General features: G+C 37.8%; 1 protein-coding gene across 2 annotated transcripts; it reads right to left on the minus strand.

The window, feature by feature from the left end:
* Positions 1 to 35: 35 nt before the first annotated feature.
* Positions 36 to 19,828, minus strand: shisa10.1 (shisa family member 10, tandem duplicate 1). Of its 2 annotated transcripts, XM_066697868.1 has the most exons (5): positions 19,709 to 19,828; positions 15,276 to 15,432; positions 5,143 to 5,270; positions 3,317 to 3,550; positions 36 to 1,509 (listed from the first exon to the last, which is right to left on the minus strand). In XM_066697868.1, exons 1-5 carry the CDS (start codon positions 19,764 to 19,766, stop codon positions 1,286 to 1,288), a joined length of 801 nt encoding a protein of 266 aa, XP_066553965.1. In that variant the 5' UTR covers positions 19,767 to 19,828; the 3' UTR covers positions 36 to 1,285. The 2 variants fall into 2 exon arrangements, with proteins under 2 accessions (XP_066553965.1, XP_066553966.1); XM_066697869.1 differs by lacking the exons at positions 15,276 to 15,432; positions 19,709 to 19,828 and adding an exon at positions 8,458 to 8,703.
* Between the last annotated feature and the right edge of the window lie 796 nt (positions 19,829 to 20,624).

Here is a 20,624-nt window from a genome sequence, read left to right on the forward strand (position 1 = left end):
ACGACACAAACGGAATCTAAATAGAAAAGCCGCTGTCATACAAAAACAAGCATTTATTTTATAGGTACAACAAACATTTCAATCCTGTTTCATGTCTAAATACAATTTAAACACAGGTTATTAAAAACAGGAAAAGGACGATCGTGTTAAATTCGCTTTCTAAAAGTAAAAGTGACACTTTGTACTGAACAGTCTATTGTATGGGATCAGGAAAAAGGACATTAGAGGGGGGTGGGAAACAACCTCTATATTTTTAAGGCATCTCTAAAACTTGACCATACATGATAAAGTAGTGACTGTAACATAACAAACCGAACTAGAAGCCACTGCATGGAAAGACTGAAATCTATCTTTCATGGCACATTGTGGATCTGCTACATACACCATGGATGTGGTTTTTATTTGTTAAAGGTGTTTTTGGTTGATGTTCCCTGAAGGTTTGGTACGTCACTGATATGAACGACAAGGCAAATCCTATTTATTTTTATTAAAATAACAAGAACCTAAAAGGTAAAGTATAAAACCACGAATTTAGCATTTATTTATTCAGTTTATTGCAAAAAAACCTGAGAGTCGACAGAAAAAAGGAGAAACATTCCTGTAAAAGGCATATTGGAACTTTATACACAAGCTCTGCAGTTCAGTTATTGTCCAGTAGGTAGTACTGGCAACTGACAGACATGCGAACGGCACAACAAATATACTATGAAATTAAGCGACGTAGCACCGGCTTGTAAGACATTTTCTCTTTTCACATGTTTAATTGGACTTTCAGTGAAAGCCAACCCCTGATACTTTGCATTGGTCATAATGCATTAAAAAAAAAAAACACTATTTTCTGAGGACTTTTATTAACAGTGTCTTTGAGACTTGAACGTGAAATATTCCCAAGAGTTGCACTTCCAGGTATTCGACCCTAATGATTAGACTGCACTAACAGTTTAATTGGAAACATGTGGAATGTACGCCTTTCTAGTATTATAATGAGATTTTATATATCTACTATAGAAATATTAACTGAAACATGCTACAGTGGAAAATGTGAAAACTTTAATCAAAAACAAAAATAAACAATAAGCAAAAAGTATTTAAATATAGTAGAGACATTCTTTTAAAGAAGATAGAACCTTAAGAAAAACCTTGTGAAGACAAGACCACGTTAATAAAACCTGCCCAGGACATCCCCGTTTAACAGTCATTGTTTGTGCCAGTGTATTCCAGCGGTGACAGGCAAAGCTGTCGCAGAGCGTTAATGTGTTTGTTGGTTACAATTGTAACGTCCCCTTCAGTATCCTGACTTTAGTGGCTCCACATATGCAGGGTTGTAGGCGGGCTGGGCGGAGCTGCTGTCAGGCTGGTGGGGGTAGCCCTGCTGGGGGGGGTAGCCGGGCTGCGGGGGAGGCTGCATGGGGTAAGCAGGCTGTCCGGAGGTGTAGGCCGCTGTTGCGGGAGGGTGGGCCGGGTTGTAGGAGGGCTGGCCAGGTGGATAGGCAGGAGCCCCGGTACCACCTTAAACGGGAGAGGGAGAGATCGGTCAGCATTGCTGGAGTAAAGGCAAGGCAGTCTCTGGAAGTATAAAGACTTATTTAATTGGACAAATTAATAATGAATTAATATGACACCTATATTTAAAAATCAACCTCCGTTCTACAGAGACAACTTGTGCCCCATTTCCACTGGTGGCCACAGCCGCTAAGGGGCCACATAACTATCTGCTACCATACGTGTCCAGAAGCAGCCATCACGCCCACATAATAAATGCATGGTTTTCAGAAGTGGGGGAGTGTGCTTGACGCATCAAAACACACATCAGTTACAGTATGTCTCAAGTGCCGTGTGGGATCATGAAGAAAGTTAAATTAGCAGCATGGAGTGAAGTCGACATACAGACGTAATTACTGGTTACAGTTAGAAATATGCAAGAGTATTTAAAACTTGCCAGTTCTTGCCTAACACTGATTTCTCATGGCACTGCACCAGGTCCTGTTAACTTTGGACAGTACAAAAACTGAAGGACACTAGTAGCAGCTGAAAAACGTTTTTATGAACAACTGGACGGTGTTTTAGGCTGTTGTCCTGTGAATGGTGTGCAGGTCTGTTGTACAACAGCTCCACAGAAGCCATCAGTATGAAGGCGAACACGATTTAGTTAGCGTGTGCCCATTTACAAAAATGTATGAATAAATAAATACAGCAGATTTAGGTTTCCCTCTAAAACAATACGGACTGGTTTCATAAATGCATTCATTTGTGCTCAGTTAATAAAAATGCTCTTATTAGGACTCAAGGTGCTCTCTACTGTACCTAAGTGTACTGTAATGAGATTATTGATGTGTGTATATTTTAGTCAAACTTGCAATTAGTAGGACTTTTTTACATGTATAAATGCCATGACTGAAATGTATACACTTTAAATTATAACCTGCTATATTATACCTACTGTAACTGTATGATTAGTCTTGAAACGTGTATATTTTGTATTTTCAACTGTAATTTACCCTGGATAAGGGTGTCTTAAATAAATAAATTAATAATTTGGCAAAAACTGTTGTTTGCAGTTATACTACACCAATCTGGAAACTTAATAAGTTAAGGGAGTCAAGTTGCACCGTTTAAAAGCCAGAAATTGTCTCCTCAATCAATTACAGGATGGCACATCTACTAGCACTAGGTTCTAGAAGAATGCACCCATCCTTTGGGTGTGCCATGTCTATTATTATTTTTTTTAAAGAGGTTCGGAAATATTAATGCAATCATTGAAGCACAATAATAGTTTAGTACTGGAAAAGAAAACAAGCAATCTTTAGCAAATATCTCTATTGTTGCACATGGAAGAGTTTTCTTATGGTAATGTAATGCTTGTCTGAATAAAATGTTGTCTATATATGTTTCACTCTTCCTAATGTTTAAATCTGGGAATGTATTATGCGGTCTACAATCGTGTAAAGCAGAAAGAATAGCTACAAAATTCCAATTTCAACGCCAGGCTCCATCGCTTGTTGTGTTCTCTGTCTGTGTTTTAAAAAGGAAACGCAACCCTATCCCACAATCCCTCTGGGACCTCCCACAACAGGTGATGAACTTTTGACAATGGCCAGTTTTACGAAAAGCTCAGGATCGCGTCCGGCAGTGGAAACGAGGCATTACAGTCATTTGTAGTAAAGCCAGAGGTAATCAGAAATGTATATTAATTTAATATATTTAAAGAGAAAATGCATCCTGTTGAGTTATCTGGGGGGGTGGGGCACTTTTACAGAAACGGCCTCAATACTGCACCATGTCCACAGGTAACCCTGATGCTTTCTTGCATACTTACCCGGCACTACCTCTTGGTAGGAAGGGGGTGGCCCTAATGCCTGCCCTGGGTAGGTGGGGGCGTACTGCTGTCCCAGGTAGGGTGCTGTTGGCATGGGCTGGCCTCCATATCCCGGCTGGACTGGCACTGGCTGGTATCCTGGATACTGCGCTCCTTGGTAGGACTGAGGACCCACGGGCTGCTGTGGGTACGGGACCTGCATCACTGTGGTGGTCGTTGTGCTGGTAACGATCGCTGTGAAGAACACATGCATACAGATCAGAGAAGCCATCTTTTTTTCACATCAGTTTGTTCTGCCGTGCTGTTTTGGTAAGAGGGGAGGACAATACAGGAAGACATTGCAAAATCAACCTACGTCTTTTCGATGACGCTAATAAATTAACGACGTGATGTTTTTTTCTGGGAACGGTTAATGAAATAATGAGGACTCGCCGATTTACTGGTTGAAACTGAATAGCTAACTACTTGAATTTTTTTTGTTTATTTATCAGAGGATGGGACTTTTTCTGTACCATTCCTCCTTTCTGTTGAGTATTTACAGGAAACACAACATTGCTGTGTATTTTATGTAACTGTAAAACAGGAATGTTCTGCACAGAGTCACAACAGCAGAGATGTTCTTTCCAGACACGAAAACGTCAGTCCTGTGAAATGCGTTCATTTATTTCACTCCCGTTGACCTCATGAATACCTTACTTTAGGGCCTGGAATACATTAATCTCAGTATTCTTGCGTTTGCATAAAGTTCAGTAATGAACTGTAGAAGAGGAATGAAACAAACGGCAGGCGTGCTTGAAAATGTATTTTAGATTCATGGGACTGGCCTTGGATGATCTGCACCTCTGAAATGTAGTCTGATTTCTTCTTTATTGCACTGGTTTGTAATACTCATTTGGGCTTCTTTTCCATAATTGAGTGTATAAAGAAAAATCCAGCTAAGACTTGCAGCTCATTAGAAACAAAACGGCAAAATTCTGGGTACATGTTCTATCATGATCTCCCAAGGAAACGCATAAGCACGCAGCTGAATTTTGTGTGTCCTCAGGGTGGGAAGGCCCTTCATAATTACGCAGCAAATTAAGAGTGAAATACACCACGTGCAATCTTGGGAGTGGTCCTAGGGAGTCTGTGCATGTGGGCCCCTGCTTTGTGGTCATCCTGGAAACTATGAGTCAGACTAGGCGGAAAATGAGAGGTTCTGTTTTGCATTAGTCACAACACGTGGTACAGAACAGCCAGTGCAGCGCTCCGAGAGGCTCAACAGTGTGACACGGCACAGGGGCTCCTACTACTAAAGTAGAAGGAGAAAAGCCCAGGGCTTTACTACTACATAATAGGACAAGACTTAGTGTCAACTTATTTTCCACTGCAACATTTCCAGTGACATTACTGTTTTCAACACATACATGCTGCTTTAAAGTACTAACCAGGAAACGGGACAATATTTCGTTTTATTACAGTACATGTCCTTTAAAACACACTGATTGTAAAAGCACGGTTGTCTATTGTTTATGAACAGATACATAACAGCAATCAAGTGTCTGGCTCACAGCATGGAGCAGGATACTATAGATTACATAAGCCTCAGTCACAGCCAGCCATACTACACTCACTCCATACACACTACTACAGCTCTTCAATCTCACAGTTCACACATTTGACATCTGATTATTTCAATAGGTGACCAAACTCTAATCAAGCATAGTCCAAATTAAAACCAATTCCCTTTCTATACCACATGAAAAGTGATAAGCGATCAAAGCACATTTACTCTATACCTGTAAAATCAATATAGAAGCAATAACTCACTGCAGAGCCGAACTTACGTCTTTGAGGTTTTCTGCACATTTTGTACAGGCAGCAGCAGGGACACGTGCAGCAAGAGACGATGATGATGATTAAGACAAAGATGGGGATTATACTAATAGCGATGCTAAAAGAAGACCCCATGCTCCTGTGAATACAAAAAAAAAAAAAAGGAGACAACCATGAACACAGAACCAATGCAAAGGACATTTCCCAGAAACACCCAAACACATTTCCATTCCAGTCATTGTGATAGACAGCCACCCTCACATCACTTTTGTAGCAGTTTTGGATTTGAAATGTCAGGCTTGGTGGTTAATTACTGCAGAGTTTATATCCACAATGCAAAGGGGCACATTCAGATTTAAATATGTTGCTTCAGTACTGCTCAAAATAAAATAAAGACAAATAAAGAACAGAATGTAAGGGAAGGATCTCCTTCAGATGGTGAATTTAAGAAAACAACTGCTTCACAAGGACAATTTGAGGACTTTCACATTATGAAGGGGAAGCATCCCACATACTACTGTGCAATAATAAAATACATTGGTTTAATAATTTTCACTTAAATTCACATTTCAACCAATCAAACTCTTGAATATTCAGGCCTTGGAAGTAGGTAAGGAATCTAGAGTACATATGGAAAAAAAAAATCTCATGTAATTTGCATAACAACAAGACCTTATATATGATGTTGGAGTGGTTTAGTAAATTCTCAGGATACACTGATGAAGAAGTAATAAGTTTATTGCAAAACAATACAGTTTAACCTGTCACATGAAGTGAAAAAAAGAACTGAGGATGTGAGCTGGAGAAGCCTTTTTATATCTTCAGCTAGACAATAGGTTGCAGTCTTATCTATCAGAAGTGATTACATCTCGTTAAAATACAGTTATACAATATCATTTACCACATGCATATTAATTAACACAGGCCTGATTTTTAAACTGTTGTCGTTGTGTTTGATGTGCTGATTGGTGCAGGTCAGCATTCTTCAGGCACCATTTGTAATCAAATACTGTTTTTTTAAATCATCAACCAAATACCTGTGCCACAAAACTTACAACCTTTATACTGTTTAACTGTTTTAGCTGATTTAATATTCTAGAAGGTAGTAGCTGACTGAATAACCAAAAGACACAAGCTGTATACAATCCATGAAACAATTAACCTAAGACAGAGACAGGGTAACATGACTTTGGTAGATCTTTGTAGCATCCTGAGTATTTGGTACGAAACAGACCAACATGCATTAAGAAACTAATATTACATAAAACCATTAATAATACAAAGAATATAAGAAAAGCCTTTTCTTCAAACTATATTTTAAGGTTAAGATAAGTAACAAAAAATACATCCATCACCTGCCATTTATCTAATTCAACAAAGATTTACAAACTCAAAGTAGGAACACAGGCAAAGTACACTGGGAAATGCCTACATTTTACAATGATTTTTGCCAGTACAACCATGTCACAACTGGAGATGTGTGCAGTAGAAGATATTTTGTTGTTTCGTGTCAATCTTTCCTATTTCAAAAACCCATTGAAATCGATCATCTTTCCACACCATGCAATGCAAAGCAAAGCAGTCTGGTGTACTTTGTGTAATAGTATATTTCCACATATTTCTGGCCAGTTATGAAACACACATGACTTTGGATCCTACACTGCAAATTACATCCACAGGAAAAAATACACAGTAGTAAAACCACAGAAATAACCAACCTTTTACTTCCTCCACTCACTGTACGGTTAAAAACAGCATCCTAGGTTGGTTCGCATCTAGTCAGTACAAACAAATGCCGCCCAGATTCACTTCCTGTCACACGCATGAGGCTAAAATTATAACATGACATACCTTGACCTAATAGAGTAGGCACAGGCACAAGCCATTATTTTTGGAGATGGTACACTCAAAATTACCACACCAATATCTGCTGAACATTTTGGGTCTTATAAATTGAAAGCATTTATAAAAGCTATACTATCTTCCATCAGAGACAAAGTGCAAGCCGTGTTGAAAAGTGTATTATTTCAGTATCTATATTGGAAGGGTATATATGTTCACAATTTTCCAGTGAGTCCATATTTAATTTCTAAAAACAACGGCTTCTCACCAGAATAATTTGAAGAGCTCCCAAGTTTCTGCAATATTTCAGTTATATTTATGTCAATCTTTATGTGTTTTGTGTGCGTTTTTTTCAGTGAACACACGAAGAATAACAAAGCGAAAACAGGACAACTATGATTATAGAAAGACTATAAATGGCAAACCAGCAAAAGGTACTATTTTGTAATTAATGAAGGAAACAACTTGCATTTCTTTGATGAATGCATACAAATTAGCAATAGTAGTTTTGCCAATTCTACATAGCTAGCCATTGACTTTGAACTGAATGAAAATGTAACATTACTGCTACTACATCATTGAGCTGGCTTTAACCAGAGTATATTCTGGTTCAGAAAACAGAGAAACAATGCATGCATCTTCCCCTTTGTGCCCTGGGCAGTAAAAGCATGATAAACAAAGATGTTGTACACAACGCTTCTTTCAAACGTAACATTTTATTAAGATAGTCACTCCTTTGGAGATTGACAGGAAAAGCAAACAATATGTAGGGGTAAATCTTGAACTAAAGATTACTGTAATAGCCGACTACCCTGCCAAGATCATTCATTTTATGGATCTAGCAGATGTATTCACTACGGAACTAGTTGACACTTGTTAATGTATGCAGAGTACAAGGTCCTGTAAATTGTATTTGTGTACACATACAAAAGGGACAAATGTGTAGACAATAAACCACGATTGATGCCTGTAAACATTCCCAATTTTCCGCTTGAAATGATATTTGTGACAGTTTAACCAGACGAGGCAGAATATATACTCCGAACACAGAAAAATGTTAGACCCGTTATTTCTAGTAGTTAAATTAGCCATTTCACTTTTTCAAGTAATGTCGTAAATTCCTAACCCAGACATTTTTCCTGCCACTGCGCAGCACTGCCTCAAGGTTTTACAGGCTGTGTGTTAAAGTAAAGAAGTCTACAGCTTTATTCAAGGAAGGGAGTGGCTGGATGCCCTGGTGCCAGATACAGCCTTCTCTAGCATGTCAATATGTTCCGTCTTCTCTCACATGATATTCAGCCCCAGCTTTGTAACAGAAACCAAATTCTCAGCCTCCGACTCAACCCCAGGAAGTCTGTAACAACCACCTCTGCATTACAAAGTGAAACAATGTCCAACTGGTTTGAAGCAGTTTGCTACTGTAACATGTTTTAGGTTTGGAAAGCAGGAAATGAAGTGGTGAAGATTGGCAGAGAAGCTCTTACTTATCGTGATAGTAGTCATTCATCCTGGCGACTCCTTAAGCACAAGGTACGGATTCAACTTTTCTGAAGCTTGCTTCTTTCCTTAGGCTGTAAGCTGCTCCCTCTGTTGACACAATTTGCCAATAACTCAGTGGCAAACACATAGCACATTCGATTGCTTCTCAAGAGAAAAGAGGAAACTGCCGATGGCCCAGGTACGTCAGTGAGGGAGGGCTTATGAAATCTGCAACACTTGATAACACCAGTCTTCCCGACACCCACCCACCTCTCTGACAGCTGCCGAACAATGCAAAGAACACTTTCCCACTTAAAGCCGACAGGGGGGTGACGTATTCCTCTCTAGCATTGCCCACTTCAAGGTTATTTTAAATAGTTTAATAGTTTAAATAAGCCATTGTTTACAGAATTTTACTTGGGATTAATTTTGTTCAGGATTTATACTAGATGGCAAAACATGTTGTCAGCAAACCTACAGAAATCAACCCCCCCACCCCCCCTTTTTTATTTTTCATCTGTCATTTACACTCAAACTGTGATGGTTATTGGGATATCACATACCCAGACAGACACTTACTGTAAATATAAATCCATTAAGCAAATAAATAATTGAATACATATAATAGCCAATAGCCAAAGTGAAACCCAACCAACAGGAATATGAGCTGGGTTAGACAGTCTGCACAAAGACAGTGACTCTAATGGTCTCTCAGGGACTACCTGGGTCAATAGCCAAAACATTTTAAGATATTACCTTAAAATGTCAACACTATGCATTATTCTCATTGTGGATTTTTGTTGAGTCTAAATATACATAGAGTCTACAGAACTATGCAATTACAAAGGCTAAATGTACATGTCTGGTTGCTATAATTAAACTATCATAATAAACTTGCTCTTCAAAATGCAGTTTGGCCAGTTGTGTGTGTTGTCAACAGCAGCACGCTGGAATATGCCAATCATGTAGGGATCAAAATCGTACAAGACATCTCATGACAGTATTATACCACACTTTCCATACCAACTAGTTAATGAATCCATATTTTCAATTTCAATGTCTAATCTTAACATGTTATTTTAATTAACAAGTACACAGTTTAAGTGGAATTAAAGGCCTGAATTTGAATATAAAACCAGACTACAGCTACCAAAAATCTAATTATGTAACTGATCATTAGAACTTCTTTTTGCCTTTTAAAATTATATTTTTAAAATAAATCATAAACTGTGAAATAGTATTCATTTGTATTACCAATGTAACAGTCTTTAAAATACAAAGGGCAGGGCTTTGTGGAAAGGTAGTAGCCAAAACTATATATAAAATGCATGTAATTGATTTTGAAGTCATTCATACAATTCAGGTTTTTCCTGTTAAAAATAAAATAAAAATAAAAAGGTGGCCCAGTTGGGTCTGCTTTCTCTCATGAGCAAACACTCAACAGCAGCAGAAAAGGGGAATTCTGTTTTTGCAGCAAGAGGTGCAGCTCAACATGCACTCTTGTATTCCAGGAAATCTGTTTCTTTGAGCTGGTGAGCAGTGTGTAAAATGTGATAAACATGAAAAAGAAGTAAGAATGTACTATGTGCTCCCCGTAACAGAAAGGCACAGATCAGGGGATGGGTAAAAAACATCTATCAAAGGCCTTGAATATCCCTTGGAGCACGGTCAAATATATTATTAAGAAGTGGAAGGTGTATGGCAGCACCAAGACCCTGCCTATATCAGGCCATTCCTCCAAACTAGATGACCGAGGAGACTGATCAGAGAGGCTACCCAGAGGCCAATGGCAACATTGCAAGAGCTTTTATGGCCAAGACTAGTCAAAGTGTGCATGTGACAACAATGTCTCAAGCACTGCACAATACTGTCCTGTATGGTAGGGTGGCAAGAAGGAAGCCATTATGCAAGAAAGCCGGCCTTGAATCCTGTTTGAAGTATGCAATTTTTTAAAATAATAAATACAAAAATACTCAGGAGATTCCATAGCCAGGTGGCAAAATGTTTTGTCGTCTGATTAAATTAAAATTTACCCTTTTGGCCTAAATGCAAAGCGTTATGTTTGGTACAAACCCATCACAGCACATCACCCAAAGAACACCATCCCTACATTGTGGTGGCAGCATCATGTGATGGGGATTTCTCTCACTGGCAGGGACTGGGGCACTTCAGGATAGAAGGGAAAATGAATGGAGCGGAAAAGAAGTACAGAAAAGTCCTTGAACAAAACCTGCTGTCCTCGGCAAGAAAGTTGAAACTGCCAGAAGTTTACCTTTTGGCATGACAATGACCCAAAGCACACAGCCAAAGCTACACTAAAGTAGCTAAGGAACAAAAAGGTAAATGTCCTTGAGTGGCCGAGTAAGAGCCCTGACCTAAATCCATTCAAACATTTGTGGCATGCCTTGAAGATTGCTACCCAATGAACATGAACAGTTTTGTAAAGAAGAATGGTCAAATATTGCCAAAATGAAGTGTGCAAAGTATGTCAGCAGTGTCATAGCTGTAATTGCTCGGGGGGGTGGAGACATCCAATTATGCGGTTATAATTAAAACTTTTTCCCCCTTAACAGTGTGGAGTATGTGTGTAGATAAGTAGACACAGATCCCAATTTAAATGCATGAAGCTCTGAGGTACTGACACAAGAAAATGTGAAAAACGGGGGTGTAGACTTTCTATAAGCAATGTAATTAGAAAGAAGCAAAGCAAATAATTGTGTTCCTTCTATAAGCAGGGCTTGTGTATCTACATGTACTGAGAACGTCAGGAAGCACACGCAACCGTGGTCTGTCAACACATCCGGAGGAAGGAGGGCTGCAAACTGTCAACCATAACTTTCTAGATGTCAATTTTAGTATTTAAAACAAGCCAGTTCATTGTCTTATGAATCTACCCTAGCCTTTTAAACATTTTATTGTTTAGACATAACATTACAAAAAAAATGTAGTTCTATAGCCAACAGTCTTACTATTGTTGCATTTGTCATAATTGACTTCTCATAATTGAATTATTGCCATTTGAAAGTTTACATTTTCTAGTTCTTTAGCATCTTGTGGTTTTGTATGCAAATTATACAGGAAAAACCAATGCACTGTTACTTATCAGTTAGGTCCTTAGTTGAGTCATAAAGGTTTAGTGTGGTGACAGTCTGGATTTCATAAACAAAAATCTTGAACAGAGCAAAACCTAAAATATCACATCACATTTCCTATCTACAGTATTTCTGCAAGGGAGAAATACTTGAAAGCATCAACTGATTTAGCTTCAGCTTTACCTTTGTATATTTTTTTCAATTCAGTTTTATTTATAAAGCACTTTGAAGACTACAAAGTCATACCAAAGTGCTGTACAATTAAAAACATAACCAACATACTAAAAAACAACGCATCAATAAACACATTATAAATATAATAAACATAATAAAAACACAGTATAGCAAACTATCACTTCACACCATACACATAAACAAGGCCATACTCTGCTGTCTAGCTAATGACATTCTATCAACTTTCATATGCCCTAGAAAATAAATGTTTTCAAATGAGTCTTAAATACTCCTATCGTGTCCGATGATCTAATCGACTAATAAGACTAATAAAAAAAAATCATTTAAAACCTTAATAAAGGCTGATTCTGTGCTGTGACTGCTCTAAAACTCGACTGTAATTTGTCCATTACTTTATTCTGCATTAAAAACTGATTTAACTGCTAAAAACTATTTAACTTGATTTAACTGTTTAAAACTTAACGGTACATCACCATTCATTAGACTACAGTTTATGATAGATTGTATACTTGCCCCAAACTCTTCAAAAGTCCCAGCTACAGTTGGCATACAGATTGGGACCGGCTTAGAAGATATAATCACAGATCGTATTCCAATAATCTTAGCCGTAAAAAATGTGAAGATATATGCAGTTAATCATAAAGTCTGATAGTATAACCTTAAATCATGTCTTCCCATTTTTAATTTAAGAAGAATAGTGGTGCTCAATTTGGCCAGTAACAATCAATCTCATGATCAAGGTAAAAATAAAAAAACAGTTGTATGTTGCCTGTTATTAAATTCAGAGTTTAAAAAAACCTGTAGAATTGCATTGTGGATTATTAATCTAAAATAGTGAAACCATGTATAGCCTTTAAATATCAGTGGCTGTATTTTTCTGGTAGATGGAAAAATAGGCATACAACATAATTTTCATGTTCTGTGTTATGAAGAGTTACAGTGTCTATAGCAAGTCTACACCCCCTTAAACTTTTTCACATTTTCTTGTGTCAGTCCCTGAGAGTTTCATGCATTTAAATTAGGCTTTTCCCCCGCACTTATCTACACACCATATTCCACACTGTGAAGGGGAAAAAAGTTTTGTATGTTGAATAAATTACATATTAAATATAAAACTGAAACCTCAAAACTGGATTAGTCTCCACCCCCCTCAGTTAATACTTGCTGGAAGCAAATACATCTGCAAGTCTGTTGGGATAGTCTCTAGCAACGTTGCACACCTAGATTTGGCAGTATTTGACCATTCTTCTTTTAAAAACTGTTCAAGCTCAGTCAGATTCCTTGATGGACAGCAATCTTCAAGTCATGCCATAACATTTTGATTGGACTCAGGTTAAGGCTCTGACTAGGCCACTCAGAGACATTTAACTATTTTGTTCCTTAGCTACTTTAGTGTAGCTTTGTCTCGTTGTCATGCTGAAAGGGGAACTTCCGTCCCGTTCCGTCCATCCGTTTAATTCCAAGCTATAAAGTGTGAGATGTTTTAAAGGGGGTGTAGATTTTCTATCAGCACTGTATGTCTCCATTAAAATAATAATAAACCAAATACGCATTATATTATTATTTTCTTTTCATCTGTTGAAAGAAAATACTAAAAAAGTATATGCAACTGAACATATTTTTTGTATAACTTCCCTATAAGCACTGTAGTGACAATATCGAAAACAAGCTTGTCAAAAAAGGAAGAGCAATGCCTGAGCACACAACACAGCTTGATTTTCCATGAGGCCAGAAACAGTACATGGCACTGGAGCACTCCCAATAGTCCTGTATGAAGGGGCTGCCACAGTAACAACAGCTTGGTACAGTTTGGCTGGCAGCACCCTCTGTATCCTATAACTCTCTGTACAATGGAAGCGGAAGTGAACTTGAACATGGCACTTTTGTGGATAAGTATATCATTGGTTTTGCTGTATTTCTTTTACATTTTAAAAATGAATTCTCTACAGAACGACATTGTGAGTGAGCTAAAACAGCACAGAACGAAACGCTTCTGTGCTGGACATTTTTAAGAAAGATGGTAAATGAACAAGACAGTTTCAGGGGGTCCTGGTATGTAGCACATAAATGGCTGACCGGTAGCAGTGTGACTAACTAATTATACACTCACCTAAAGGATTATTAGGAACACCTGTTCAATTTCTCATTAATGCAATTATCTAACCAACCAATCACATGGCAGTTGCTTCAATGCATTTAGGGGTGTGGTCCTGGTCAAGACAATCTCCTGAACTCCAAACTGAATGTCTGAATGGGAAAGAAAGGTGATCTAAGCAATTTTGAGCGTGGCATGGTTGTTGGTGCCAGACGGGCCGGTCTGAGTATTTCACAATCTGCTCAGTTACTGGGATTTTCACGCACAACCATTTCTAGGGTTTACAAAGAATGGTGTGAAAAGGGAAAAACATCCAGTATGCGGCAGTCCTGTGGGCGAAAATGCCTTGTTGATGCTAGAGGTCAGAGGAGAATGGGCCGACTGATTCAAGCTGATAGAAGAGCAACTTTGACTGAAATAACCACTCGTTACAACCGAGGTATGCAGCAAAGCATTTGTGAAGCCACAACATGTACAACCTTGAGGCGGATGGGCTACAACAGCAGAAGACCCCACCGGGTACCACTCATCTCCACTACAAATAGGAAAAAGAGGCTACAATTTGCCAAAGCTCACCAAAATTGGACAGTTGAAGACTGGAAAAATGTTGCCTGGTCTGATGAGTCTCGATTTGTGTTGAGACATTCAGATGGTAGAGTCAGAATTTGGCGTAAACAGAATGAGAACATGGATCCATCATGCCTTGTTACCACTGTGCAGGCTGGTGGTGGTGGTGTAATGGTGTGGGGGATGTTTTCTTGGCACACTTTAGGCCCCTTAGTGCCAATTGGGCTTCGTTTAAATGCCACGGCCTACCTGAGCATTGTTTCTGACCATGTCCATCCCTTTATGACCACCATGTACCCATCCTCTGATGGCTACTTCCGGCAGGATAATGCACCATGTCACAAAGGTCGAATCATTTCAAATTGGTTTCTTGAACATGACAATGAGTTCACTGTACTAAACTGGCCCCCACAGTCACCAGATCTCAACCCAAAAGAGCATCTTTGGGATGTGGTGGAACGGGAGCTTCGTGCCCTGGATGTGCATCCCACAAATCTCCATCAACTGCAAGATGCTATCCTATCAATATGGGCCAACATTTCTAAAGAATGCTTTCAGCACCTTGTTGAATCAATGCCACGTAGAATTAAGGCAGTTCTGAAGGCGAAAGGGGGTCAAACACAGTATTAGTATGGTGTTCCTAATAATCTTTTAGGTGAGTGTATAATGTTTGCTTGTCATCCAAAATCAGTTTGCACAAGCGACGGAACTGCCTCACCAGTCAAAGTCACCATTTGCCAGATCACCTGCATGTCTATGAATCATACACAATTGAGTTTATCTTAAATCTTCTGAAATAGCAGAATGCAGAATGTTCAAAAGAACTTTATATGCAAGACTATTAAAATTATATGGCATAGAGACATATACTTACATTGTATGTTTACATTGCAAGTGATTGAGTATGTTGCTTATACTAGAGCAACAATATCTGTTATCACAAGAGCCACAGCAGTAGTCAAATCTTCCGCATTCCTGCTCCTCGTGATACTTTCCGTAGTAGTCACGGTATGACACACAATCGAAAGAATCTGAAAATCAAGGAAAATAGCAGGTAAGAATTAGAAGTATAACACTGCATAAAAGATAGTGAAGCCGTAGCTGTTCCTGTTTAATAGTATGCCAAGGTTAACGGGCAGAAAGTTTGGTCAAAAGAGAAACAACTGTGAAGCCACGCATTTTCACTTTATTACAAAACAAAGTTCAGGACCCTAAAATCAAGAACGTCTAAAGGTGTAATCTACTTACGAACTTTCACAATGCAAGATGCTCTGTGGTAACTGTTATTGTCCCTGCTTAGACTGCTTAGTTTAATTCAAATGTTGCTAGACTTGGTTTAGCCTAAGTCACCCATTGAATACCATTTGCGTTATTAGAACTGTTAAAGACTACTTGGGTTTACTTCCTTTAAAGCCCAACAGCATTTCCTGCATCAGATTCAGTCAGAATATTGTCTCGTGACGGTACCGTTCACCCAAACTTTTACCAGCTGTGGATCTTACGATAAAAGGCAATGCATGCATGCAGAGATATGGCCCTGTACCACCAAGGTCAAATTGACTCGGACTTGAATTTCTGACATCTTTGTCACATGGTACCCTGGTACAAATCTTGACAGGATCATGGAGGATCCTACAAGATCGTTTAGTATCCCCATAGGATCCTGTTCAAAGTCCTGTTCAGAAATGGTATCTTGGGTACAACCCTGTGAGGAATATGATTTTCTATCAATCAAATGCCTAAACCCTAAAAGTAAATAAATATAATATCAATATAGTTTAATATAAAATTATTATTAATATTATTATTATTATTATGTATTTATTAGCAGACGCTCTTGTCCAGGGTGACTTACAAAACACAAGAGCAATACAAAGTGCAATGATACAGTGCAATTCAAGGCATAATACATTTTACAAATTCCAATTTACACAAGTGTATACGAGATATACAGTAAACAATACATGAGGTCTTATATCCTAGATTGTGAATGCTAATACAAACATACTGTAATAAGACTTTCAGACTTATAATATATAATAAATGTAATTCTCAAATCATTAATAATACATATTTTACATGACAATTATCAATATTAATAATATAATGTATTAATGTTCTCCAGTGGTATGAGGTTTCTGGACGTTTAGAGAAAATGGGCAATATTTTGAGAAAATATTCCGTTTCAGTTAGACTTTAAATTCCAGATTACTTACATATTTATTCAACTCATATGGCACCTGCTCATCAATCCTACAGATCAATACTAATATTTGGGTTATTCTGTGCCAAATAAATTAATCTTGATTAATGTTAATATGTACACATATATAATTACCCAAAGTAATATACCCAAAAGTACCCAAAACAATACATGAAAATGCATATTAGCAATATATACAAAATGTCTTTTTAACAATGTTTACAAATAATATTTACATGTAAGATTCAGTTAAGTTTTGTTTTAGAGGTGTGAATTTTTTTAAGAAACTCTTCTGATTACATCAGAAACCTTCAAAACAGCATCAATTCTTCTAGGTACCTTCACTTGCACAGTTTTTGAAGGAACTCGGCAGGTATGTTGGCACAAACATCTTGGAGAACTAACCACAGTTCTTCTGTGGATTTGGAAGCCTCAGTTGCTTCTCTCTCTTCATGTAATCCCAGACAGACTCAATGATGTTGAGATCAGGGCTCTGTGGGGGCCATACCATCACTTCCTTGTTCTTCTTTACGCTGAAGATAGTTCTTAAATGATCTTTTGAGGTATGTTTGGGGTCGTTGTCATACTGCAGAATAAATGTAGGGCCAATCAGATGCCTCCCTGATGGTATTGCATGATGGATAAGTATCTTCCTGTACTTCTCAGCATTGAGGAGACCATTCATTCTGACCAAATCCCCAACTCCATTTGCAGAAATGCAGCCCCATACTTGCAATGAACCTCCACCATGCTTCACTGTTGCCTGCAGACACTCATTCATGTACCGCTCTTCAGTCCTTCGGTGAACAAACTGCCTTCTGTTACAGCCAAATATTTCAAATTTTGACTCATCAGTCCAGAGCATTTGCTGCCATTTTTCTGCACCCCAGTTCCTATGTTTTGATGCATAGTTATTATTATTATTATTTTTATTTCTTGGCAGATGCCCTTATCCAGGGCGACTTACAGCAGAGTTGAGTCTCTTGTCTCGTTTCCACATTAGAGGTATGGCTTTTTGGCTGCAAGTCTTCCATGAAGGCCACTTCTGACCACACTTCTCCGGACAGTAGATGGGTGTACCAGGGTCACATCGTTTTCTGCCAATTCTGAGCTGATGGCACTGCTGGACATCTTCCGAAGAGACCTTGCTGATGCAGTATAACTACCTTGTGTCTTGTTGCTGTGCTCAGTCTTGCCATGGTGTATGACTTTTGACAGTAAACTGTCTTCAGCAAACTGTCTACTTGCTGGAAGGGAACTTACTGGGAAGAGCCAAAGAACTTGGGTTTGATTTATTGGTTGCTATTTCATATCTGGGATGATAACTGTTCATGACTTGGCAGTAAACCGTCTTCAGCAACCTCACCTTGTTAGCTGAGTTTGGCTGTTCCTCAGCCAGTTTTATTCCTCCTACAGATCTGTTTCTGTTTCAGTTAATGATCGTGTTTCAACTACATATTGAATTGATGACCATTAGCACCTGTTTGGTATAATTGTTTAATCATACACCTGCCTATATGCCTACAAAATCCCTGACTTTGTGCAAGTGTACCTAGAAGAACTGATGCTATATAACCCAGCTGGACATAATGGCATTTTATGGACATTTATTTTTTTATTTCAAACAAATACAATTATGTGTACTCTTTGTTATAATTCTTACTTCAAGAAACAAGTGTAGCACGTTCCATCTACATTTATCCACACAATACCACATGCTGTGCAACACTATAGGTTTTAGTACAATATATGGTAAGGATCCAATGATATGGCATATGATCCAGTATGATCATTTAAGATCTTGCAGGATTCTGAACTGGCCAAGACTTCTACCAGTGTAGTTGTTAGTCAGATCAAGACTCTACGTCATGTGACCCATGAGACATAGCCTTGTTTAAGATCACATCTGATATTGTGTGGCATACAAAGCTGCTGTAGTCTTTCAGCTAGAGGTCCCCAATTATAGCCCATTGCAAGCATATTTTGTGCTAATAAACTGTGAGGCACAGGAAAATAACACGACCTAGCAGAGTAGCAAACGGAGATTTACACTGTTTGTAAAATATTGTAGCATATGTGGTAACTAAATTAACAAAAAGCAACAGTATTTCTGGAACAGTAGAAATTATGATTTTGCATACAGCATGATAATTAACCTGTATTAATGACTCCGCTTCATAAATTAGGCCTAGTTTAGTAACAATATAAATGTGAAAGAGAAAAGAGCACATTTTACATCTATAGCATATTTAATTGGAGAGTTAACAGTCTTAAGCTTAACATCCCAACAAAATACTCCCCATACAACAGTAACCACATCATTCCATTAGAGTGCATTAAAACATTATTTTCAAGCATTAAAAAAAGCAGAAGTAGCCTATACCCCTTTTGTCTCTCACACATAACATCAGAGAGGTTAACAATACGACAGCCTCTCCAACAAGTTTTAGGCAAACAATTGATCTAGAAATACACCTAGAATAGACAGTGTAGTGTATATCTATTTGCTGCTCTATAATACCCTCTACCTTACCCCACCTGAAGGCTGTTATTTCAAATAATGTAACCTATAAGGGTTTTAATCAGTTCCTTTAATGTAATAAGCCTATGCTCCTATTTTGGGATTGATTGGATATTATATATGATACAGATTAAATCAAATATATCATAAAACAAGTAGATCATTCAAAATGTGTTTTAATCATTTACAAACATCTACTTTGTCAATCTGTTCGTTATCATTACAGAGTTTAAACAATACACATTCTTGTTTAGTTCCCAAGGACTTGTAAATCATACACAGACAAAAAAACAACTTACACGTCGTTATGTGTTTTTAATCATGGGCCTGGCGTTAGGAGACACTAAGTAACAGCCAGTTTAAACTTTAATTTAAAAGCTTGTGTTATAAGCCATAATACACTGCAATTGTATAACTGATGTGTTGTTGCGTTTATTGTGTGTATCCGTTTATCTACATATAAACGGATGTGCCACCTAAAGCAATTGTCTTGTCTCGAATTATGTATAGCTCAAAACCAGACAACAAGTTATCTACGAAGATTAAACCAAACCAAATCAGCATCAACAAGATCAAAACTCACCGACTGCAGTGTAAATTCCAATTAAGAAGAAAATAAAAACCCTTGCAATTGTCGCCATGGCTGATTTGAGGAGCAATCGCTCTGTTCCACCGGAGGTCTGGGGATCGAGGTAATATGAGACACGTCCCCGCCCTGCCTGCCTGTTAAAGGGGCTTCTCCCCTGGACACAGGCTTTGAAATTCCTCATCTAGTAGTAAAGAAAAAGTACTTCAATTAGAAAAACAAAGTTGCAATAATCTCACTCTCCACATATTTGGTATCACTTTATTTATACTCAGTTTATTTAAACCCAACATTCAATTGTACAACTCAATAAGTCTCAGATGGTGGGATACACTTTGCAAAGGCTTCCCAGATCTATTTATTTTAATATCCTCTGGTATTTTGTATATATTTTAAATATCTTAAATATGTAAGGGTATTTGAATGTCTTTATTTGAGCATTGAAAAAAATGTAATGGAGTGTCATTTTAAAACTATTGAGAGATGTGTGTGACTGATAATGTGTCTTTATGTGTGAATCTAAATATATTATTTAGATATACATGCATACCTAAAGCAATATAACATAATGCATCATCTTATTCAGGGACAGACGACATCAAATCAGATCTGAATTTAAAAAAAAATGTATTATGAATAAATACACTATACCAGTGGTTCCCAAACCGGTCCTGGGGGACCCCCTACCCTGCTGTTTTTTGTTCCAACCGAGCTCTCAATTACTTAATTAAAACCATAATTGAACTAATCATTTCCTAAATCAGAGACTTTTCATTATTTTAAACAGTAGGGGTTTTAAGTTAAGTATAGAATTATATTAAAAAACATATTGAAGAAACAACTATTTTCTTACACAATTTAAAAAGTAAAATCTAAGCAGATTGTTACTTCAAATTAAGGTTCAATTAAGTAA

Source organism: Amia ocellicauda, chromosome 3 (genome assembly GCF_036373705.1).
Source record: "Amia ocellicauda isolate fAmiCal2 chromosome 3, fAmiCal2.hap1, whole genome shotgun sequence".
Lineage (NCBI taxonomy): Eukaryota > Metazoa > Chordata > Actinopteri > Amiiformes > Amiidae > Amia > Amia ocellicauda.

Excerpts from the sequence above, each read along its gene's own strand:
- shisa10.1 (XM_066697868.1), bottom strand. The coding sequence starts at position 19,766 with ATGGCGACAATTGCAAGGGTTTTTATTTTCTTCTTAATTGGAATTTAC. Across the intron at positions 15,433-19,708 it reads TGGAATTTACACTGCAGTCG|ATTCTTTCGATTGTGTGTCA; the intron begins GTGAGTTTTGAT and ends CTTGATTTTCAG. Across the intron at positions 1,510-3,316 it reads CTACCAAGAGGTAGTGCCGG|GTGGTACCGGGGCTCCTGCC; the intron begins GTAAGTATGCAA and ends CTCCCGTTTAAG.